At 41.3% G+C, this 25,845-nt stretch overlaps 1 protein-coding gene across 6 annotated transcripts; it reads right to left on the bottom strand.

The window, feature by feature from the left end:
• Positions 1–233: 233 nt before the first annotated feature.
• Positions 234–25,392, bottom strand: LOC145548056 (NACHT, LRR and PYD domains-containing protein 12-like). 6 transcript variants are annotated; one of them, XM_081598527.1, is made up of 11 exons: positions 24,854–25,391; positions 22,148–22,294; positions 20,894–20,972; positions 20,584–20,788; positions 18,008–19,757; positions 16,848–17,027; positions 15,714–15,887; positions 13,086–13,259; positions 10,451–10,624; positions 9,783–9,935; positions 234–1,147 (listed from the first exon to the last, which is right to left on the bottom strand). In XM_081598527.1, exons 2-11 carry the CDS (start codon positions 22,273–22,275, stop codon positions 1,141–1,143), a joined length of 3,024 nt encoding a protein of 1,007 aa, XP_081454653.1. In that variant the 5' UTR covers positions 22,276–22,294; positions 24,854–25,391; the 3' UTR covers positions 234–1,140. The 6 variants fall into 6 exon arrangements, with proteins under 6 accessions (XP_081454653.1, XP_081454652.1, XP_081454651.1 ...); XM_081598526.1 differs by lacking the exon at positions 9,783–9,935 and adding an exon at positions 1,645–1,797; XM_081598525.1 differs by lacking the exon at positions 234–1,147 and adding an exon at positions 8,623–9,285 and having other exon boundaries at positions 22,148–22,347; positions 24,854–25,392.
• Positions 25,393–25,845: the final 453 nt, after the last annotated feature.

Below are 25,845 nucleotides of genomic sequence, written 5' to 3'. Positions count from 1 at the left end.
TTTAGGTCCAATTTTACAACGTCTAACTTTAAGAAAGGAACCGGTTGAGCTCAGAGGACGACGCAGCCTGTGGGGTCAAAGTTCACACGTTGCAGCTTCCAGGTTAAAAATGTTCCAGAACAGAAAAAACTTCCTACATGCATTCAGTGAACCTGATGGGATCATAATCCTCTTCTGGGTTCTGATTTTTCTCACCAGCTCCTGCAGTTTCGTAAACAATTTGCTGAACAGAATGTTGTTAAAAACTTTATTGCTCATTAAACAGACAGCAGCCCACATTACATTAGAATCAATATGAAAATCAAACATGAACCGATCAGCACATTATCCCAGTGATTCTCTGAGGTCTGAATGAATCAGTGAATCTCAGTAAAGAGCCTGATGCGACACATCGAGTCCTAAAGTTCTCTAGAAAACTCAAAACATGAAACATGGAGTTAAGAAAGTAAAAACCAAAACAGACTGAGGATATTAAAGCAGAGGATCAATGAATATGATGCTAAACTTCATTATTTACAGATTGTGAGAATGACTATAACAAAATAACAATATATACAGTATATTAAAATAATGTCCAGATAAATGCTGGATGTTCCTGAAAACTGCTCTAAGATCAGAGTTCCTGTGGGACATCCAGTTCTAAACTGGTTCAACTGGTTTCTGTGATGGAAGCTCAAGTTTCTCTGCAGTTTCCAGTAGAGCATCTTTTTATCTGTGGAGCTTTGAGGAACATTTTCCTGTCAGCAGAAGAAGAAGCAGCAGAGAAAAGAGGTTTGAATGTCTTTCATGATTCAGAGCTGAACTGAAATGATTCCCATGTTTCCATCTCAGACCATTTCTGGTTCCAGGATGAAAATGAACCAGAGAGAAAAAAGATCAACTTTCCAGTTGAATCCAGTTCAGATCAAAACTCCATGAAGCCTCTAAATGGAGCCCAGTTTGAATCGGATCTTTATTGATCCACAGAGACAAACAATATCAGACACTAAATGACAGACGTGAGAAAATAAACGGGAGGAAAATCTTGGAGGTCAGAGGTCATCATCAGGATCCAGTCAGAGTCTCTTTAGACTCAAACTGCTGCAGCTTCAACCTCTGAGGATCAGCAGGACACAGAGACCGTTCTCTACTTTACAGAGATCAGAACCTGCAGAGAGAAGAAGGATCAGATCAGTGAGTGTTTCCAGCCTCTCTCCTGCAGCAGTCAGTGACGCAGCACATCCAGTAGACGGTTTCCAGGCTGCAGTCAGACTGATCTCAGAGCTGTGACCAAGATGAACCTGATCAGTTGTTTCCTGTTGAACTGAGAGAACAAGCAGATCTGAGATCAGATCTGCTGCTGCCACAGTTTGATGAATGAGGACCACTGTCTCTAGACATGCTGGACGCTGGAGTCCAGCTGGACGTCCTGGAGACATGGACACAGCAACAACACTCATCTTCACACCAACACAGGAACACAGCAAGCTGCTGCTCCTCTGATTGGCTGGTTGCCGTCTCTGTGTCCAATCAGGAAACCTGAACCATTCTCCTCCCACTGAGAAGCTGCAGCTTTACTGGGAACACTGGAGCTTTGCTCTGATGCTAACTGGGTTTAGCTCAATAAGCTGACAGCAGCTGGACTCACTACAAACATTTACTTACTCTAAAGTCTCTACAAGATCCTTCAGCTGCTGAACATTTGAATCCTTCAGGTCGTTGTATTGCAGGTCCAGTTCTGTCAGACGGAGGCTGTTGGACTTCAGAGCTGAGGCCAGAAAATCACAGCTGATCTTTGACAACCTGCAGCTCCTCAACCTGAATAAAGAATAAAAGATGAGCTGAAGCCAACAGGATGCAGGTGAACCAGTCCAACAGAACCAGTTAAAGATTCTCATGAGTATTAAAGCCAACAAGCTGCTGCTTCAATAAAGACCTGCAGACTTCAGAACCAGAACCAGAACCTGGTACTGGATCATGTTGTGTTGGAGGATTTTAGTCAGTAAAATCATTCCAGGTTCTGATCAAAGTGTTGAAGCATCAATCATTGATTATTGATTTGTTCCTGTCAGATTCCAGGAATTCACTTTTCTAGACTGGGTTGAATGACCTTTGACCTGCTTGACCTGAGGGGGATTTCTACACACTGGGGGTCCGAATGCTGTCCTGTTCTGACCTCAGATCAGCAGGTCCAACTCAGTTACACAGAGGGACTAAATTAAACTCTGGATCCAGGAACAAACTCAGAAAATATTTATTAGATCAGAAGATATGAACTTTGATTTATGATCAATTATAGATAATTATTCACTGAAATATCAATAATTATAAGAGAGACTATATGGACCACCTTCTGTCAAATTTTAATCTGAGTTTGATGGATTAAACGTTATCAAAGCCCGCCCCCTTTAATTACCCCCTCCCCCCATAGGACATTTGTGACCTCCTGACCTTCCCCTATGGAAACTTTCTGACCTCCTCCCCTCCTCCCATAGAACGTTTGTGACCCTGTGACCTCCGATACCCTTCAGTCAAATTTTAATCGGAGTTCGAAGGATTAATTGATATTTGATGTTGAACAACAGACCTATTGCTAGGTATGAGGGATACCTATGAAGGAAAACAACACTTTAACTGTTTTACTGCAAATATTTAGCTTACGATGCATTATTTGGTGTGTTGAACAACAGACTTATAGCATGGTAAGAGGGACTGACCTCTGTCCAGCACAGCAAAGTATTTGCGTGTGTGTGTGTGTGTCCCTGCATAAGAGTGGGTAGAAACCTCTGAATGAAAACAACAGTTTAACTGTTTTACTGTAAATATTTAGCTTACGGTGCGTTATTTGGTGTCGGACAGCAAATAACTGCTGCATCATCTTTAACAGAACATGAGAAACCTGTTAATTCTATAGCATGGTAAGAGGGGTTGGCCTCTGACCCTGCAACCCAACCGTTGATGATTGCCTCAGGCAATCCTTCTGAAAGAAAAACCAGCAGATTCACCGACACACTGACTTCTTTAAAAAGATGCGTCATCTCAGCAAGATATTTATAAATAATAAAATTCCCTTCTCACCCTCCGTGGGTGGTCTGTTTCATCCTCTGAGCTCGGGTCCTCTACCAGAGGCCTGGGAGCTTGAGGGTTCTGCGCAGTATCTTGGCTGTGCCTAGAACTGCACATTTCTGGACTGAGATGTCTGATGTTGTTCCTGGGATCTGTTTGAGCCACTGCTCCAGTTTGGGGGTGACTGTCTGCCCCGAGGGCCCCGATGACCACAGGCACCACTGTGGTCTTCACCTTCCAGGTCTTTTCCAGTTCCTCCCTGAGGCCCTGGTATTTCTCCAATTTCTCATGCTCCTTTTTCCTGATGTTGTAATCACTTGGTATTGCTACATCCACCACAACGGCTTTCCTCTGTTCTTTATCCACCACCACAATGTCCGGTTGGTTCGCCATTACCATCTTGTCTGTCTGGATCTGGAAGTCCCACAGGATCTTAGCTTGGTCATTCTCCACCACAGCAAGATATTTTTATATATATATATTAATAAACATTTACTGTGTATGTATTTTCTTATAGATAACCAGCTATAACTACAAAAGAAATCGTTTATCACTGTCTAAAAAAAGAAGACATGTCTCTGATCCTAATGGATCATCACAGCTGATGAATGTAGAAGTGACAGCTACTAGTTTCAGAACAGTTCCTGATCAAAAATCAACCAACATCCATACGGGAATACAAAGTTTTTGTTGTTTTTTTTAAATAGCCTATTTGAACTGACCATGAAACTGGTTTTCTAACTACATATTTCTTTTATCATCTTTTATCAGCTTTAGCCTGTAATGAAGATTCTGTAATTTACATCTCATCTGACTCCAAAGACGGGTTCGTACTCCCTAGTCAGAGAGTTGATGCCGTTGGCATCGCTCCTCCTCCCTCACCATGGCAAGAAACTACAACGGACCCGGAACAAGGAGGAGGACCTGAAGCAGAACCAGAACCGCAACCAGAGAGGCCTTCCATTTCTCCTCACCCGGGTAAGTTTTATTGTTTGGGCTTTGCTGCGAGTGCCTGCGTGTGTGTGTGTGTGTGTGTGTGTGTCCTGGTAAATCTGATTTACCAGGACATTTCGTCAGAATACATACAACACTAGGAAGACATTTCAATTTGTCCCTCTATTTCACCATAGACTGTAGGGATGTGAATGAAATCTTAACATACGTTCATCATATTTCACAGCTTCCAAAGTCCGAGCAATACTTCGTAAGAGGAGAACACACAATCTGCAAGCCAGAGCCATCTTATTGGATGGATTGATTACAGGTATATTATTTGATTTTATCAACTAAAATCACATTTCACAGCTGGTAGAAATTTATTCCTGGTTATTTATTTATTTATTACCGAATCCCTGGGGCTTCTGGAGAAACGTGCTGGGTCCAGAAAACGAAGTTCAACATTCTACCGCTCTATGAGTGCGAGAGCTAAGTTACTTCTACAAGCAAGCAAAATTCTGGTCGACAATGTTTACTCTGATGCAAAGTTGATTGAGAAATGATTCATGTTTGATCTGTCTCTTATAACTCTGTGAAGTATGGATGACCAAGAAGGTAGAGTTGAATTAAATGAAGCTTTTCAAAATCCAGAATCTCAGACAGATTATTCACAACAAATTGTTAATGTAATTCAGAATCTGCAATCATCTGCTTCAACACTGAATACTGTGGAAAATAATAACATTTCACAGAGCCCAGCTTTTAGCCCACAAAGATTACCTATTTTAAACCATTCTGAAGTCTCAGAATATTTCAGACAAATTAACGATGCATTTCACAGCTTAAATAATTGTCTTTCTCCACAAAACTCACCTGTCGCCTCACCCGCTGGTTCATTTGTATTCAATTAATCTTTTCAAAATCCAGAACCTCAGACAGATTATTCACAACAAATTGCTAATGTAAATCAGATTTTGCAAACATTTGCTTCAACATTGAATACTGCAGAGAATAACGATAACATTTCACAGAACCCTGCTTTTAGCCCTCCAAGATCACCTATTTTAAACCAATCCGAAGTCTCTGAATATTTCAGACAAATTAAGAAATGCACTTCACGGATTAAATAATTGTCTTTCCCCACAAAACTCACCAGTCGCCTCACCCACTGCTTCATTTAGGTTGGACGAAGCTTTTCAAAATACAGATTCACACCCGGGGTTATAATCTGCAGCAGCTGATCAAGCACAGCAGCAAGGAGGTGCCTCACCCACTCCCTCGCCCACTGCTTCACTTAGGTTGGACGAAGCTTTTCAAAACACAGATTCACATCCCGGGTTTTCAACTGCAGCAGTTGATCAAGCACAGCAGCAAGGAGGTGGTCTAAACCAAAATCAGAGGGCTGAACGCCAACGTTTCAATAACATTGAAATAAGGAGACCGTTATCAATCCCGCCTCCAACTCGTACCGTACCTGACATTGCTCAATTCTACACCACAGTTATGAATGTTTTAATTGATCTGGCTGATGCTGCAGGGTCAATGGCTGCACGTAATGATCTGGTACAGTTAGAGTTAGTGGGGGATTATTTTCTCATCATGTAACTGTTTCTGTTACTGATGATGATGCAATCCTACCAGCATTTGAGGAATTTTTAAATTACCTGGTTCAATCCAACTCAGAGCTGCCTTCAGAAAGTAACTTAGAGCTGGTTCTTCAGATAGTCAAGAATCCCACAGGAGGTACAAAACGCAAGGCTGAAAAAACATTGGATTGTGAATTGATTCGTAAGAAAAGGTATAATTTGTATATTGTACAAAATACCGGTAATCAGTTGCGCTTTGCAATATGTCTCGCACATGTCACTCATCCGGAATTCACAGATAAACAATCTCTTGTGCAGGCTAGACAGTGGCAGCAACAGGCATGTTTATCTGAACAGACACTGGTTACATTCAGCGATATTAACAAGTTTGAAAAGATTGTACAAAGAAAAATTGTGGTGTTTCATCGAACCTCAAAGAATGGTGTTTTGTCTAAATTTGAGACAGATTTTCAAAACCGAACAAATCCTTGCTTTCTCCTACTCCATCAAAAACATTATTTTGGGATTAAGAATCTCACAGGTTTTACCGGCTCAAAGTACATTTGCAAATTTCGTTACAACGGTTACAATGATGCTAACACTCATCACTGTCAGGGTTACTGTGGTGTCTGCTGCAGCTACAGCTGTACACATTTGCAGTACAATCCAGTATCGTGTAAAGATTGTAATAGAATGTCAAAACTTAACATGTTATGATAGACACAAAGAACCTCGCAACAGACCTCGCGCTGAAATGCTTGTGAGTGAATGCGAGATGATCAAATTTTGTTCTAAATGTAAAAGGTTATATCACATCCTCATGACAAAGGAGAAAACCTTACATGTATGCAATTCAAAATGTGGGATCTGCGGAGAAAAAAATCTACCACCTGGTACAGACGTAACTCTAAACGATCATCTGTGCTACATTCAGACCGGTACTACCGATGACAAACTTCATGACAAACTCGTGTTCCACGATTTTGAAAGCTATTTTGATCAGAGCGGTGTGCATATTCCGTTTCTAGTCTGTTCCAAAACAGTAAAAGGTGTTGAATGGCATGCTTACGGTTTGGGTTGCGCGCAACAATTTCTTCTGCATTTCAGAAGACCGCCGTACAAGGGTTACACCTTCATCGCACACAACGCATGGGGTAATGACAGTTATCTAGTCCTTCAGGCTATGGTGCAGTTGGGTATAAAACCATATCTAATCATGCAGGGAGGGAAAGTGCGTTGTTTTACAGACCCTGACTACAAGTTAAAATTTATTGACAGCCTGTCATTTCTAACTATGAAACTGAGTGCCATGCCGAAAGCATTAGGGTTACTTCCCCCATCTGTTTTCCTCAGAACAGTGTCTCAACTACGTGGGGGAGTTTCCTCCTTTAGATTGTTACGGCATCAAGCTTATGACTCCTGGTGAGCGGCAGAAAATTACCGATTGGTACAGAGAAGTCTCAAAAGGCATTTTTGACTTTCAGAAAGAATCTCTCCATTATTGTAAAAATGATGTGGACATTCTTTTTCGGGGCTGTGTTAAATTTAGAGAAGAGTTCTTTAAGGAGACAAATGTGGACCCCTTCAAAAGCATGACAATCGCTTCTACATGTATGCAAGTTTTTCTGACCAATTTTCTTCCAGAAAAAAGTTTGGCCATCCCATCAGTTGTAGACTACAGGCGCGGGTCCTAAACTTTCTCTAATGGATCCATCCAGTGGCTAGAATGGAACATGAGCAGTAGGAACATGCACATTGAGCACACATTGAACACGGGTGAACAAAAAATCAGACCCTATTTCGTGGACGGTTTTGCAGTAATTGATGGTTTACCCACAGTGATGTCCTTCAATGGCTGTTTGTATCACGGATTTCCACAGTGTTTCCAACCCACAGAAACATGTCCTTTGAGAAAGTACCATTCGAGAAAATTCATGCAGCCACGATTGAAAGATCTAAGATTCTGCAAACCGTTTATGGTGTTCAAGCCGAGGTTCTGTGGGAGCATGAATGGAATGAGATGAAGAAGTCTCATCCGGGGGTGATCAGATTCCTGAAAAAATTTGCTGCCCCAGAAACTTTGTCCCCTTGAAAAGCTCTGTACGGTGGCCGGACTTGTGCTCTCAAGCTGAGGTACACAGCGGGGCCGGGTGAGTCTGTGCATTATGTGGATTTCACGTCTCTACCCGTACGTAAACTCCGCATTTGCATATCCGCTAGGCCATCCGACCATTATTTACAAAGATTTTGATGATCCCAACAACTATTTTGGGTTCATCAGAGCCACCGTTTATCCCCCGTGGGGTCTGTTTTTTCCTGTTCTGCCCTACAAGACATCTCGGAGTAAGTTAGTTTTCACTCTGTCGCACATGTGCAGAAATTAAAACCAAACAGGTTCCTGCGCCCATGAGGATGAGGAACGGGCTCTGACAGGTGTTTGGGTGACTGTGGAGTTTCAAAAGGCATTGCAATGTGGATATCGTGTTGGAAAAATCACTGAGGTCTGGCATTTTGACAGAAGCAGTAACACAATCTTCAAAGGATACAATCACACCTTTCTGAAGGGGAAACAGGAAGCCAGTGGTTATCCGTCTGAAGCGGTGGATCAGGAGAGCAAGTTGAAATATGTGAAAAATTATAAACTCAATCAAGGCATTTGGCTGGATGCGAACAAAATTGAGGTGAATCCGGCTAAAAGACAAGTAGCTAAACTGTGTCGTAATAGCTTCTGGGGCAAGTTTGCACAAAGAAATGATCAGGCCAAACTTGTGAGTGATCCTGGCGAGTTATTTAAGTTTTTGTTCTCGGGGTTCAGGACTGAGAAAGTGAAAGTAACCAAATAACCCACATTACATTAGAATAAATATGAAAATCAAATATGAACAGATCAGCACATTATCCCAGTGATTCTCTGAGGTCTGAATAAATCAGTGAATCTCAGTAAAGAGCCTGATGTGAAATATAGATTACTAAAGTTCTCTAGAAAACTCAAAACATGAAACATGGAGTTAAGAAAGTAAAAACCAAAACAGACTGAGGATATTAAAGCAGAGGATCAATGAATATGATGCAAAACTTCATTATTTACAGATTTTCAGAATGACTATAACAAAATAACAATATATACAGTATATTAAAATAATGTCCAGATAAATGCTGGATGTTCCTGAAAACTGCTCTAAGATCAGAGTTCCTGTGGGACATCCAGTTCTAAACTGGTTCAACTGGTTTCTGTGATGGAAGCTCAAGTTTCTCTGCAGTTTCCAGTAGAGCATCTTTTTATCTGTGGAGCTTTGAGGAACATTTTCCTGTCAGCAGAAGAAGAAGCAGCAGAGAAAAGAGGTTTGAATGTCTTTCATGATTCAGAGCTGAACTGAAATGATTCCCATGTTTCCATCTCAGACCATTTCTGGTTCCAGGATGAAAATGAACCAGAGAGAAAAAAGATCAACTTTCCAGTTGAATCCAGTTCAGATCAAAACTCCATGAAGCCTCTAAATGGAGCCCAGTTTGAATCGGATCTTTATTGATCCACAGAGACAAACAATATCAGACACTAAATGACAGACGTGAGAAAATAAACGGGAGGAAAATCTTGGAGGTCAGAGGTCATCATCGGGATCCAGTCAGAGTCTCTTTAGACTCAAACGGCTGCAGCTTCAACCTCTGAGGATCAGCAGGACACAGAGACCGTTCTCTACTTTACAGAGATCCGAACCTGCAGAGAGAAGAAGGATCAGATCAGTGAGTGTTTCCAGCCTCTCTCCTGCAGCAGTCAGTGACGCAGCACATCCTGTAGACGGTTTCCAGGCTGCAGTCAGACTGATCTCAGAGCTGTGACCAAGATGAACCTGATCACTTGTTTCCTGTTGAACTGAGAGAACAAGCAGATCTGAGATCAGATCTGCTGCTGCCACAGTTTGATGAATGAGGACCACTGTCTCTAGACATGCTGGACGCTGGAGTCCAGCTGGACGTCCTGGAGACATGGACACAGCAAAAACACTCATCTTCACACCAACACAGGAACACAGCAAGCTGCTGCTCCTCTGATTGGCTGGTTGCTGTCTCTGTGTCCAATCAGGAAGCCTGAACCATTCTCCTCCCACTGAGAAGCTGCAGCTTTACTGGGAACACTGGAGCTTTGCTCTGATGCTAACTGGGTTTAGCTCAATATGCTGACAGCAGCTGGACTCACTACAAACATTTACTTACCATAAAGTCTCTACAAGATCCTTCAGCTGCTGAACATCTGAATCCTTCAGGTTGTTGAATCTCAGGTCCAGTTGTGTCAGACGGAGGCTGTTGGACTTCAGAGCTGAGGCCAGAAAATCACAGCTGATCTTTGACAACCTGCAGCTGATCAACCTGAATAAAGAATAAAAGATGAGCTGAAGCCAACAGGATGCAGGTGAACCAGTCCAACAGAACCAGTTAAAGATTCTCATGAATATTAAAGCCAACAAGCTGCTGCTTCAATAAAGACCTGCTGACTTCAGAACCAGAACCAGAACCTGGTACTGGGTCATGATGTGTTGGAGGATTTTAGTCAGTAAAATCATTCCAGGTTCTGATCAAAGTGTTGAAGCATCAATCATTGATTATTGATTTGTTCCTGTCAGATTCCAGGAATTCACTTTTCTAGACTGGGTTGAATGACCTTTGACCTGCTTGACCTGAGGGGGATTTCTACACACTGGGGGTCCGAATGCTGTCCTGTTCTGACCTCAGATCAGCAGGTCCAACTCAGAGGGACTAAATTAAACTCTGGAACCAGGAACAAACTCAGAAAATATTTATTAGATCAGAAGATATGAACTTTGATTTATGATCAATTATAGATAATTATTCACTGAAATATCAATAATTATATAATTACAAACCTCAATGTTTCCAGTCTGCAGCCTTCAGTCTGTAGAAAACCACAGAGCTCCTTCAGTCCAGAACCTTCCAGGTTGGTTTCGCTCAGGTCCAGTTCTGTCAGATGGGTCGGGTTGGACTTCAGAACTGAGAACAGAGACGTCCAGCTGGTCTCTGACAAACTGCATTTCATGAATCTGAATAAAGAATAAAAGATGAGCTGAAGCCAACAGGATGCAGTTAAAACTGAAATATGAACAAATAAATAAAATGTAGAAAATTAATTTCCCTGAATGTAAAAGAAACTTGATGAACTGATTCTAACATCTGATCCAGTCAAACTGGGTTAAAGAGTCCAAACCAGCAGAACCAGAACATTTGATCAACAAAGAAACTCAAAGTTTTTCTAAAAGTTTCTCAGGATCTTAAACTCAGTCGGGTGTTTTTTCTCTCTCCATGTTTCCTTACAGGCTCTGTATCAGCTGACTGCTCTGTACCATCATTTATCATCAGATATTTTATGTCTCCAGTTTTTCTTCATTAATCTATTAATGATGTTTTTCTTGCTGGTTGTATTTTAACTGCAGCTCATTGCCAAGTATGACAGATGTAAACAGTTTATTTCAATCCGTCTAATTCAGTGTTTTACAACATCCATTACAGCTCAGATTCTGAAAGTTGATCATTTTCTCATTTTGTGGTGATTCAGTTTCTGAACCATCAACTAGAAAATATTGATCCTTTTCTCCGTCAGATTGATGTGGGTCATTTAGTTCCAGTTCTGAATCCTTCATCAGAGACGCTGCAGAAATGGGAATATTATCATAAAGAACAACCTGATTGTGAAGACGAGTCATTTTTAAATCTATTTTCCAGGTGAACACATGAGAATGATTTCAGTGAACTGCTGAAGCTTGTTGCACACAAAGCTTTACAAAGGTATGATCTCATTTCCTGTCCTACAAAATAAGAGCTGAATCAAGATGTTTGAACTAAATGACTTTAACACCATAACCTTCACAAAGTCAGTATTTACTGCAGGACTGTTAATGAATGATCTTTATATTATTTCTGTCTCCTTCATGTCCAGGAACTCTGCCAGAAGACTGGTCATCCTGATAGAGTCTGACTGTCAGAACAAACTCAGATTTCCTCTGGAAGCTGCTCTCAGTGGTTTGGAGGACGACTGACTTGTAATTTGCTCCATCAGTGGAATTGACACTAAAATGGAAACTCATCACTTGCTTCCATGTTGTTTTGCTTCCTGCCAACATAAAACTCCTGCATGAGCTGCAGCTCCATATGAGCAGGCGGTCAAGTCCCCAGAAAGCTTCCCTGTTTCTAGGAACCATTTCATCCAGAGTTGGTCGACTTTCTCTGTCCATCTCTGTCAGACTGTGAACCTTTAGTCTGAGCATGTGCAGAACCTCTCCTAACACACCTGGTCCAGATTCATGTGCTGCAGTCTTTGCAGGTTCTGATGTCTGGACCAGAATACTCATGTCCTGAAGAACCTGCAGTCTGTTGAGCTCAGAGAAAAACTCAGTGGTCTGGATTTTTTCAGACGAAGCTGAAGTTGGTTTCTGATTGACGCTTCCGATTCAGGAAATGGATAAAGGGCGATTCCACCTAATGTTTCACTACAACCAGCATCTTTAATCTGCTCTAGTTAATCATTAAAACACCTGGACTCTTTAAACCTGGACTGGATAATTATCAACTAATAAGGAGGTTCCCAAACTGTGGGGCGCGCCCCCTAGGGGGCCGCCGTGCCATTACAGGGGGGCGCGGTAAGCCTCTGGATGAAAAAAACAAAAAAACCTGAACGCTGTATGCGCTGGGTTTTTACCTTAGAATGACCAACTCTCTGTTATTCCTCTGTTAATCTGATACAGTAGGAGCTTCCACACTTCCCATATCTGTGTCCTCTGTCACTTTTATCAGCAGTTAAAACTGTTTCATCCGTTGTTAACATGTCGTAACCTGTTTTTCTGAGCCGCCTTTAAACGCAACATGAGCACTTTGACGCTGGGTTTACACCTGAAGGAGACCTGGCTGTGTTAGAACAGGTGTGTTAGAATCATGGCAGCAAACCGCAAAGAACTTTTTACAGTTTTTCCCCCAAACTAACCGACTGAGTTGAGTGAAGCTGTTGGATGCAGGTAATGTTAGCTAAAAGATGATTAGCTCATATCAATACAGCACCTTTAGCTTAACAAGTAGCCTGTAGGCTACCGATGTTGTCGTCTATGTTCAGCTACTTACATTCATTTTGCTCCCAAAAAACTTGATCCCCCCCCAGGGGCAGGACAGGGGGGGCAGAAAATGTTTGGGAACCACTGAACTAATAGCAGAATATTTAAAACTAAGTGGGATTTGAGGAACTTCAATGAAGGGAGATTTTAATTCTCTCTGTTTTTGATCTGACCTTTGACCTGCTTGACCTGAGGGGGATTTCTACACACTCGGGTCCGAATGCTGTCCTGTTCTGACCTCAGATCAGCAGGTCCAACTCAGTTACACAGAGGGACTAAATTAAACTCTGGATCCAGGAACAAACTCAGAAAATATTTATTAGATCAGAAGATATGAACTTTGATTTATGATCAATTATAGATAATTATTCACTGAAATATCAATAATTATATAATTACATACGTCAGTATTTTCAGTCTGCAGCCTTCAGTCTGTAGAAAACCACAGAGCTCCTTCAGTCCAGAACCTTCCAGGTTGGTTTCGCTCAGGTCCAGATATGTCAGATGGGTCGGGTTGGACTTCAGAGCTGAGAACAGAGACGTCCATCTGATCTCTGACAAACTGCAGTTCATCAATCTGAATAAAGAATAAAAGATGAGCTGAAGCCAACAGGATGCAGTTAAAACTGAAATATGAACAAATAAATAAAATGTAGAAAATTAATTTCCCTGAATGTAAAAGAAACTTGATGAACTGATTCTAACATCTGATCCAGTCAAACTGGGTTAAAGAGTCCAAACCAGCAGAACCAGAACATTTGATCAACAAAGAAACTCAAAGTTTTTCTAAAGGTTTCTCAGGATCTTAAACTCAGTCGGGTGTTTTTTCTCTCTCCATGTTTCCTTACAGGCTCTGCATCAGCTGACTGCTCTGTACCATCATTTATCATCAGATATTTTATGTCTCCAGTTTTTCTTCATTAATCTATTAATGATGTTTTTCTTGCTGGTTGTATTTTAACTGCAGCTCATTGCCAAGTATTACAGATGTAAACAGTTTATTTCAATCCGTCTAATTCAGTGTTTTACAACATCCATTACAGCTCAGATTCTGAAAGTTGATCATTTTCTCATTTTGTGGTGATTCAGTTTCTGAACCATCAACTAGAAAATATTGATCCTTTTCTCCGTCAGATTGATGTGGGTCATTTAGTTCCAGTTCTGAATCCTTCATCAGAGACGCTGCAGAAATGGGAATATTATCATAAAGAACAACCTGATTGTGAAGACGAGTCATTTTTAAATGTATTTTCCAGGTGAACCACATGAGAATGATTTCAGTGAACTGCTGAAGCTTGTTGCACACAAAGCTTTACAAAGGTAAGATCTCATTTCCTGTCCTACAAAATAAGAGCTGAATCAAGATGTTTGAACTAAATGACTTTAACACCATAACCTTCACAAAGTCAGTATTTACTGCAGCACTGTTAATGAATGATCTTTATATTATTTCTGTCTCCTTCATGTCCAGGAACTCTGCCAGAAGACTGGTCATCCTGATAGAGTCTGACTGTCAGAACAAACTCAGATTTCCTCTGGAAGCTGCTCTCAGTGGTTTGGAGGACGACTGACTTGTAATTTGCTCCATCAGTGGAATTGACACTAAAATGGAAACTCATCACTTGCTTCCATGTTGTTTTGCTTCCTGCCAACATAAAACTCCTGCATGAGCTGCAGCTCCATATGAGCAGGTGGTCAAGTCCCCAGAAAGCTTCCCTGTTTCTAGGAACCATTTCATCCAGAGTTGGTCGACTTTCTCTGTCCATCTCTGTCAGACTGTGAACCTTTAGTCTGAGCATGTGCAGAACCTCTCCTAACACACCTGGTCCAGATTCATGTGCTGCAGTCTTTGCAGGTTCTGATGTCTGGACCAGAATACTCATGTCCTGAAGAACCTGCAGTCTGTTGAGCTCAGAGAAAAACTCAGTGGTCTGGATTTTTTCAGACGAAGCTGAAGTTGGTTTCTGATTGACGCTTCCGATTCAGGAAATGGATAAAGGGCGATTCCACCTAATGTTTCACTACAACCAGCATCTTTAATCTGCTCTAGTTAATCATTAAAACACCTGGACTCTTTAAACCTGGACTGGATGATTATCAACTAATACAGAGGTTCCCAAACTGTGGGGCGCGCCCCCTGGGGGGGGGTGCCATGCCATTGCAGGGGGGCGCGGCCGTCTGGATGAAAAATCTTGAACGCTGTACGCGCTGGGTTTTTACCTTAGAATGACCAACTCTCTGTTATTCCTCTGTTAATCTGATACAGTAGGGGCTTCCACACTTCCCATATCTGTGTCCTCTGTCACTTTTATCAGCAGTTAAAACTGTTTCATCCGTTGTTAACATGTCGTAACCTGTTTTTCTGAGCCGCCTTTAAACGCAACATGAGCGCTACGACGCTGGGTTTACACCTGAAGGAGACCTGGCTGTGTTAGAACAGGTGTGTTAGAATCATGGCAGCAAAACGCAAAGAACTTTTTACAGTTTTTCCCCCAAACTAACCGACTGAGTTGAGTGAAGCTGTTGGATGCAGGTAATGTTAGCTAAAAGATGATTAGCTAATATCAATACAGCACCTTTAGCTTAACAAGTAGCCTGTAGGCTACCGATGTTGTCGTCTATGTTCAGCTACTTACATTCATTTTGCTCCCAAAAAAGTCGATCCCCCCCCAGGGGCAGGACAGGGGGGCAGAAAATGTTTGGGAACCACTGAACTAATAGCAGAATATTTAAAACTAAGTGTGGGATTTGAGGAACTTCAATAAAGGGAGATTTTAATTCTCTCTGTTTTTGATCTGACCTTTGACCTGCTTGACCTGAGGGGGATTTCTACACACTGGGGGTCCGAATGCTGTCCTGTTCTGACCTCAGATCAGCAGGTCCAACTCAGTTACACAGAGGGACTAAATTAAACTCTGGATCCAGGAACAAACTCAGAAAATATTTATTAGATCAGAAGATATGAACTTTGATTTATGATCAATTATAGATAATTATTCACTGAAATATCAATAATTATATAATTACAAACCTCAATGTTTCCAGTCTGCAGCCTTCAGTCTGTAGAAAACCACAGAGCTCCTTCAGTCCAGAACCTTCCAGGTTGGTTTCGCTCAGGTCCAGTACTGTCAGATGGGTCGGGTTGGACTTCAGAGCTGAGAACAGAGACGTCCAGCTGGTCTCTGACAAACTGCAGCTCCACAATCTGAATAAAGAATAAAAGATGAGCTGAAGCCAACAGGATGCAGTTAAAACTGAAATATGAACAAATAAATAATAAAATGTAGAAAATTAATTTCCCTGAATGTAAAAGAAACTTGATGAACTGATTCTAACATCTGATCCAGTCAAACTGGGTTAAAGAGTCCAAACCAGCAGAACCAGAACATTTGATCAACAAAGAAACTCAAAGTTTTCTCTGAGCAGCAGCCTGGATGAGGTGAGCTATTTCTGCTGGTTCTGATCATCAGCTGGAGACCCGACTTGGTAACCGGATCAGAACCACTCAGTTTATTCATGAATGGCTTTGGGTTCTTCTTAAAGCTGCTGAAAGCCAATGGAGGCCATTATTTCCTCAGGAGACGTGACCTGATGAAGCTTCATCACAGAGACGAGGCTCCAACCGACTGACAGCTGTCAGACTGAAGAGGACGGTTCCTCTCTGACCCGGCCCAACAGAACCACAGCTTCAGGACAAAGTGAGGAACCTGCTGCTGCAAACCTCACTGTCATTCAGTTCATCTAGATTTGCTTTTCTACAATCAGTCACTTCTTAGATGTTTCATTAATGATGGTTTGAACTGGTCAGTGTTTGTGGCTCGACTGGAGGATCAACATTTCATTCTGGATGTAAAGATGAGAATCAGAAATAAAACCATCTGAATCTTTACCAACCAAACTGAAACATCTCCATCATTAATTAACTTCATTTGAATTATTTTACTCAGTTTGTTCATCAGTCAGAAACATTTTAAAAACTGAAAAACAAAGTTCAATAATCTCAAAGTCTGAAATAAGGAAATTATTTATTTATAAGGTAAAACTGTTTGAAATTAGAATCTGACATTTAAAAATATTGATTTTAAATATTACAACAAAATTATTAATTAAACTAAGGATTAAAGTATCAATGAATGATTTTATTGTATAAATAGAGAAAACAAACCTCAGATTCTTCACTTTACTGACTGAACTCTCCAGGATCTCAGACACATTCTTCATATCAGAGTCTCCACCTCCATTTATGTAGATCTCATTTATTTCCAGTTCAGTCAGATCTGGGTTGGACTTCAGAGCTGAAGCCACAACTTCACATTCAGCCTTTTGGATCAAACAGCCACCAAGTCTGTGATGAGAGAAGAAATAAATTCAGTTCTAATGAAATCAATCTGGATCATAAACAAACTAAATATGATAACAGTGATGTCATCATGATGTCATCATCTGATCAACATCTGATCTTCAGTTTACTGAGTTTGACCCGACAGAGAGTCTGTGCAGTTCCTGACTAAAGTCCAGGTTCTGGTTCTGGTCCAGGCTTCATGTCCTCAGACCTTCAGCTCAGTCAGATGTTGAAGATCTTCTATCATCTGTGAAGGAAAGTTCAGTTTCTCTGCAGCATCAGAGCCTCAAAGGAGCTGCAGCAGCTGATGAAGAGGCTGACTGAGCTGGATGAAGAAAACTAATGGAGATGATGGAGAGGAGATGATGATTTCTCAGAGCTTTGGGAGGATCTGACAGAAACCAGGACTTTTTCTGGAACCAGACAACAATCACCACATTTTGGTCCCAGTTACAAACTCGGAGGAAACTAGTTGGAGGAGGAAGAGGTGAGGATGATGACAGGATGAAGAAGATCAACACTGTTCACAAAGTTTATAATTAATGCAATGGTTTATTTTAATGGTTCAACTTTCCATCAAATCTAAACAATTATTTTATAAAAGCAGTCAAAGATCCTAAAAGGTGAATTATGGAGCAGCAGCTCAATGAGTGAAGAGGAGTTTAAAGTTTAAAAAGTCTCTCTGGATGATTGGATCTTAGAGAAAATAGACATTTTCTAGAGTTCAGGGTTTTCTATTCATTTCAACCTGAAAACTGATAAAAAGTTAAATATTTTTAAATGATCAAAATGTCTAAAAACCAGAAGCTGCAGCTGTCCTGGATGAACTGAATGTTTAGATGTTTGAATGGCTGAAATCATCCAGAGGATGAAGGAAGTGGTTAAAGGCCAAAAACATCCAGAATCAACTTGAAGAAAGAAGAAGAAACAGGAGGACAATAGTGCTGAATCAGCATTCACACAATGAAAACATCTGGACTCACCGAGCCTTTCTGCAGTTCCTCACAGCTGGAACCAGTCTCTGTCGTCCATCTGGAGATGTGTTGTACTTCTCCAAGTCCAACTCATCCAGAACCTCTGACATCTGCAGCATGAAGGCCAGAGCTGAACAATTAGTCACTGAGAGCTCCTTCCTTGATTCCAGCAGCCGTTGGATCTCCTGATAAAATGAGACGTCGTTCATCTCCACCAGACAGTAGAAGATGTTGATGCTTCTGTCAGGAGAGATTCTATCAGTGTTCATCTCCTTCAGGTTGGTGATGATTCTCTGGATGGTTTCTGGACGGTTCTCTGTCTGACCCAGCAGATCTTCTAAAAGTCTCTGGTTGGACTCCACAGTGAGTCCATGAAGGAAGCGGACAAACAGGTCCAGGTGGCCATTTTTACTGCTGAGGGATTTCTCCATGACTTTCTTCATGAACTCATCTAGAGATGTTTCATTGTATTTTTCTCCCAGGAACGTCTGGATCACCTCTGACCTCCTGCTGGTGAAGCAGTGGAGCATGTAGACGGCAGCCAGAAACTCCTGGATGCTCAGATGAACAAAGGAGTAGACGGAGATGTTGCGCGTTCCTCTCTCCTTTTTAAACATCTCAGTGAAAACTCCTGAGAACAACGCAGCATCTTTGATGTCGATGCCACACTTATCAAGATCTTTGTCATAGAAGATCAGGTTTCCCTCCAGCAGCTGATCTAAAGCCAGACTTCCTAGAGACTCAATCAGCTTCTTGTTCTCTGGACTCCAGATATTTTTTGTCTTTCGTCGTCCATCAAACTTTTCCTCCTTGATTGTGAACTGAACCAGCAGGAACTCTATGTACATCTCAGTCAGGGTCTTGGGCAGCTCTCCTCCCTCTCTGGTCTTCATCACATCCTCCAGAACTTTAGCAGTGATCCAGCAGAAAACTGGGATGTGACACATGATGTGGAGACTTTTTGATTTCTGGATGTGGGAGATGATCCTGCTGGCCTTCTCCTCATCATCTCTGAATCTCTTCCTGAAGTACTCCTCCTTCTGGGGGTCAGTGAACCCTCTGACCTCTGTTACCATGCCAACACACTCAGCAGGGATCTGATTGGCTGCTGCAGGTCGTGTGGTTATCCAGAGGAGAGCAGAGGGAAGCAGTTTCCCCCTGATGAGGTTTGTCAGCAGAACATCCACTGAGCTGGACTCTGTAGCATCAGTCAGGATCAGATTATCATCAAAGTCCAGAGGAAGTCGACTTTCATCCAGACCATCAAAGATGAACAGAACCTGGAAGTGTTCAAAGCTGCAGATTCCTTTGGTTTCAGTAAAGAAGTGATGAATCAGTTCCACCAAGCTGAACTTTTCTTCTTTCAGTACATTCAGCTCTCTGAAAGTGAATGGAAATATAAACTGGATGTTCTGGTTGGTTCTGCCTTCAGCCCAGTCCAGAGTGAACTTCTGTGTTAACAGTGTTTTCCCAATGCCAGCCACTCCCATGGTCATCACTGTTCTGATTGGTTGATCACTTCCAGGTTTAAAGATGTCTTCTCTTCTGATTGTTTCTTGTTTCCTGGATGCTGTTTCAATCCGTCTGACCTCATGTTCCTGGTTGACCTCTCTAGTTAACCCCTCTGTGATGTGGAGCTCTGTGTAGATCTGGTTCAGAAAGGTTTGATTTCCAGGTTCAGCGACGCCTTCAAAGAGACTCTGGAACTTCTTCTTCAAGTTTAACTTGAGTTTCCATTGACATTTTCCAGCTCGAGTCCCTGCATGGAGACAACACACTGTAAGGTCTGGACAGGCCACTGTAGCTGGGGAGAGTGACCAATGAAAATAGCAAACTGGGACACAATATTATGCAGCACTGGGTCAAGCCAGGGAACTGTTCTCTCCACTATCCTGTTTACTCTTTACAAACCTAACTTCCAGTAGAAATCCAGGTTCTGCCCTAAGCAGAAGGATTCAGAAGACACTTTGATAGTTGGTTGTTTAGGGATAAACAGGAAAAACTGTATAAAAACCTTGCCAAGAACTTTTTCAACTTGATCTGCATCAAATGCCTGCAGCTCAGTTCAACAAGGAGACCTTCTAGCCACCTCTTCTGTTTGGATGCATGTAGATGGACGGTAGACAGTCGGAGAGTTCATGTCATGCAGATCAGCAGCAGTTTATCATTTACTGGCCCTCAATGTTGGCGCTACTGCATCACAGTGTGAATTTGGTAGCTGTCTGTGTGTTTCTGAAGGTTCTTCATCTGTAGCTGAATGGAACATTTTTATGTACTGGGTGCAGGAATTAATACTAAAATGGGTTTTTATCTTGTTCATTGCTGCCATGTTTGTTTTTTACTGTATTTTACAGTAAATATAAAGTTCTCAAAGTTTATATTTCATGAGCAGCAACCAGTCACCACAGGTGATGTTTAAATAAAAAAAGCTGCTGAATCCAGAACGTCATTGAGCTCATGTGACTGATTAAGATTTTCTGTATTTGTTCATTTCTCTTGTTTGATTTCAGTTGAATTCATTTTCACATGTAATCATGTTTTAATTATTCAACATAATAGCAGAATTATTGTAGAAATCCTCTTACTGCTCTGCAGACGGTCAGCCAGCTCCTCCTGCTTCATCTTCCTCAGGAAGTTCAGGGTGATCTTCATCACCGCCTGTCTGCTGCTCCTCCTCTGCTCTTCATCCTCACTCTGGCCCTCTGAGGATTCTGGGTCATCTTGACTCAGAACCTGTTGGATCTTCTTCAGCTCGTTCTTCACAAATGTGACAATGTTTTCCTCCAGCAGCTGGAACAGAATGAGAAGATATCAGACTAGATCTGAACATCAGGTCCATGTTGGACAGACTGACAGTCCTCTGGTCTACAGACTGAACAGAACCGATGTACAGACCATAAATATGGAGTCCAGCTGTGTTTGGTGCTGCTGGACAGACGGATCAGTGGGAACCTCTGAGCTCTGCAGATCCTCTCTGTGGAGGAACCAGGACAAATGAACCAGAATCTGTCTGTCCACACAGAGAAACACTTATAGGTCCATGGCCACTTATAGTTGTATTTTCTATGTTACATTTTAATACCTTATGTATATGTGGCTGAGATTTGTATAGATAATCTATTCTAGAGTAGCTTTTGTGTGGATAAAATGTGTCGTCTCTCTTCTTGGGGTTGATATTTCTCCAAGCATCAATAAGACCAAGCTCTTTAGTAATATTATTTAGCATTCTGGATTTCGTTGTCTGTGGCCCATAATCAGAAGGGTATCTAACTAATATATTATTTTAAACCGTATTAAAGTCTCCCCCCATCAGTATCATTCCTTTTCCATCATTAGTTATTATTTTTACTATTTGTTTCAGGAAACTGTCCTTCTCCTCATTTACATTTATTACTGAAATTGTCATATCTACAATCATTACATATCTTCCATCTTTATCCTTTACCTCTTTTTCAACTTCCAACAATATCCATATTTTGAGTAAAATTGCTGCCCCTCCCTTTTCCAAATGAAACAGAAAATGTCTGACCTGCCCTCTCCCTTCTCATTTTTTGTGTTCGTTCTCCATCAGGTGTGTCTCCTGTAATAAAGCTACTGTGCATCACCTGAGCCAATGCTGGGTAACCAACCACAGCCAACATTCAGTGAATCTTTAAGATCATTCATCCTGCCTGATGTCACACTGAGCACTGAAGCAAAGAGAAAGTAGAAAACAGGAGGTAAGAAAGACTTTTGAAGCTTTGAGTTTAAAAACCTTCTGCTTTAGTCTGTCTGTTATTACTGTTTGAAAGAAATGTGTTTTTATGTTCATTTAGGTTCAAATTAGCTTAAGATGCATAACTGCATAATCACAATCCAAGTAGATAAATGTTATGTTGTTTGTTAAATCTTGGATTTAACAAGAAAATAAAAAGTTTATGAAGAAACTTTTTAATTTCAAGGTTTTAGGGTTGAGTTTTGTTGTGGAGTTGGACAAAGTTTATCCCATGAATCAATCACTAGTCATCAATGTTAATAAATATCATGGAACAGAAAATGGACGCATAATAAAGCCTCCTTTACTTTTCTGCCTGTCTCCTCATGTATCCATGCCTAGAACCAGTCCTGCTCTGCAGAGTCACATGAATCAGATAGAAACTGGTTTCTTACTCTGGTTCTGATGGTCCAGGTTCAGTACTGAAGAATGGATTGTCTCCTTTGGACTGGTCACTCCTCACAGACGGACTGATGGGTCCTGACAATTTTGCTCCGTCCTTCTTTCGATGCAGATCTTCCATCTTCTGGACTTCAGTCAGCCTGAGAAAGAAACCAGAACCAGTCAGTCCAGTGGTCCAGGTCCAGTAAGTGTCCTGTGAAGCAGAAAGCTGGTTCCCATCAGGAGTTCAGAGGATCAGAGGAACCTGATTCCAGCTCAACCTCAGAAACTAAACGTCTCTTAAAGGTTTTGTCTGGAATTGTGACATCAAACTTCTCGGTCTTTCAAACAGAAACAAGAAGCTTCTGCCAAAAACAAAACAAGAAAACATGAACCAGTAGAAATCACCAGTACTTTACTGGTTCCAGTCTGACTACAGAACAGGGATTTCAACAGGTAACTTCTCATTGGAAAGGACAGAAGTCACCTGTGTTCTACCACAAGGTTCAATCCTATCTAACATCTGTGTTCCTGCTAAGTCAGGCTACAACAAAGTAATCAGATTACTTACCATGACTAAATGATACATAGCTCTACATTATGATGTCACCAGGTGACCTTTGACCCCATCCAATCACTGAACATATGCTTAGAACAGATCAATGTGTGGATATGCCAAAACTTTCTCCAGCTGAACAAAAACAAAACTGAAGTAATTATCTTTGGGCCTAAGGAGGAGCAATCTAGAGTTACAGATCTAGAGTTATAGATCTAGAATCAATGCACAGTTTCAGTTATTACAACTAAAAACCAGCGATCAGCCCAAAACCTGGGAGTGGTGATGGACTCTGACCTGAACTTTCAGAGCCACATTAAGACAGTCACAAAGTCGGCCTTCTATCACCTGAAGAACATCTCCAGGATTAGAGGACTGATGTCTCAGCGAGATCTAGCGAAACTCATCCATGCGTTTATCTTTAGCCATATTGATTACTGCAACAGCGTCTTCACAGGTCTGTCCAACAAATCAAACATCTGCAGCTGATCCAGATGCTGCTGCTGGAGTTCTGACTAAAACCAGGAAGATAGAGACATAACACCAGTTTTAAAGTCCCTGCACTGGCTCCCTGTAGCTCAGAGAATAGACTTTAAAATACTGATGTTAGTTCATAAATCACTGAACGGTTTAGCACCACAACACATTAAAGATCTGTTGTTGCTGTACCAACCATCTAGACCCCTCAGATCTTCTGGTTCTGGTTCTGCTCTACATCCAGAACCAGAACCAATCATAGAGAAGCAGCATTCAGCTTATATGTACCACAAATCTGGATCAAACCTCCAGAAAACTGTAAAACTGACATCCTTCAAATCTAGACTAAAAACCTTTAGCCTGTTTATGGGTTTGATTTACAATAACTGAAAAAATAAATTTACTTTGTTCTGGATTATAACTTTTCATCTCTTTATTTTTCCACTGTAATGTTGCTTTTTCATTTATTATATAAAACTTTAAACTGCCCTGTTGCTGTAATGTCTTTTGCTAATAAACTTGATAACTTTGACTTGTCCACTCCTCCATGATGCCGTTTTCAGGTCAGAACTGGATCCGGTTCCAGGTCTGTAGAAAAACCCAGACTGAGGTCAGATGTAGTGAATGAAGGAGTGAACATTTCCTTTGAAGCAGTGAATGTTGGTCCTGACCACAGCGGCTTGTTGCCACGTCAGAGGAAACAAACTGGACCAGTTAACCCAGAACCAGCTGCACTTCAGCAGTTTGGATCTGAGAGGCTGAAGCTGCTGGAACGTTCTGACCGCATTTCCTTAAAGCTGAAAAACAAGTTAATAAAAATTATTTATAAGTGTCAAAGCAGGAGCAAAAGGTTCCCAAGAGACATTTCACTATTGCTGCATCATTTCTGCCAGGAGGTCTGATTAGAAACTTGGATTCTCTAATGGCAACAACAAGAAGATACAAATGAAGCCTGTTTATGTTGTTGAACATTTTGGATTAAGATTAATGTTTCTTCAGCTGATATAAATATTTGATCCATCAATCCGCCAAAAAACGTTTACATGTTGAATTTATGACTCCAGCGTCACAAAAAAGGTTGAACTTTATAACATTAATAAAATTAAGCTGCATTTAAACATGTTATATGCAGCAGAAAGTGATCAGTTAACTTTGGTTAATTAAAGTGAATTTATGATTTAGCAAGGAAATAATATGTCCACATATCACCAGGTTGGTAAGAACGGCTTCTTCTCTTAAGAACTGACGTCATTATTTGAAAAGGTTTTCTGTGGAAGAAAGTTATGTTTGTCTGATTTTAGTTTTATCATCTGAAACAAAGTGTAGAACAAGAGCAGCAACATAATATCTAACCGCCTCATGATCTCAGACGTAAAGAACTACAAACATGTCCGTTCATGTTCTGACTCTGTTCACTGATAAGTTTTATGGTTCAGTTGGAACCGAAACCTCACAGTAACCTTTGTTTTAACAAATATCAGAGTAACTTTGGTCGCCACAGAACCAGAAACAATCATTAGAAACACATTTATTGCTGCTGACACCAAACGCTGTAAACAGCTGCAGGGACAGGAAGTTACTCTGGAACAAAAATCTGTCAGAGAATCAAACAGTTCTGACTCTTTTCTCTTCAGAGAGAGAAAAACTCACTGAGCTGCAGTGAAGTTTTAGTAAAAAGTGATTTTACCTTCAACTCTGATAGACTTGATTGAATTCACTCGTTCTTCAGAGCTTCTCTTCTCTTCCTGCTACCTGTCAAACATAAACCCCTCCCTTCTTTATTTACAGGAAGTCACCTGAGTTTCTCTACCAGCCATGATGCGTTCAAGGACATTCAGTAACATTCAGGACATATTTAGCTTCATGGAGCCATGATGTTGTTTATCCACAGGGTGATATTTTCTGGAATGTTAGTTAAATATCTGTGACGTGTTTTAGACACATTAAACAAAACTCCACCAGAACCAGCCAATTCCAGTTGCTGAGGCTAACTGGGAGCAGCAGGTGATGCAGCAGCTCTGCAGCAAATCTGGTTTCCACAGCAACCCGATCATTCTGAACAGGTTTGATGACGAAACCTGTTGGTTCCAGTCAGACCAGTCAGACAGGTCGCCAGTCTGTCGCAGTTCAGCTAAACATGAGGCGCCAGCAGCAGGAGTCTGCGTTGCTGTCTGATCCATCCCATAATGAACCCAGCAGGGCTCCGTGGCGACGGCGGCCCGTTTGGGACCAACTGGACTGGATCTGAGCAGCGGCGCTCCTCTGGGCGGTGAGCTTAGCCCCGCCCCTTTCACACTTCAGACCAATCACTGCTCATCAGTCTGACATCAAACCAGGTGACGATCCGGTTCTTAACACCAACAAAACAAAGACAATTGTTGTGGATTTCACCAGCCTCCTAAACATGGTGAGGAAACGGAGATAAATCGTTGGCATCTCCCACCTGGTGAGGAAAGGAGAAACTTTTCCTCCTCAATAAACTCAGAAAATCTAAACTTCCACCCCTCCTGCAGGAGAACAGGAGGAAGAATCCTGAGCTGCTTTCAGCTTTTTATTAAAACTAAAACCGAAACAGATCAGATTCTGGTTCAGTTTAACCACTTTACATTCCTGACTCAATCAGGAGGATCTAGAAAAACTTTAATGATCTGTAATAAATACATTCTAACATAAACTACA

Source organism: Poecilia reticulata, chromosome 17 (genome assembly GCF_904066995.2).
Source record: "Poecilia reticulata chromosome 17, P_reticulata-male-v2, whole genome shotgun sequence".
Lineage (NCBI taxonomy): Eukaryota > Metazoa > Chordata > Actinopteri > Cyprinodontiformes > Poeciliidae > Poecilia > Poecilia reticulata.
This window is presented reverse-complemented; position numbering and strand designations above follow the sequence as displayed.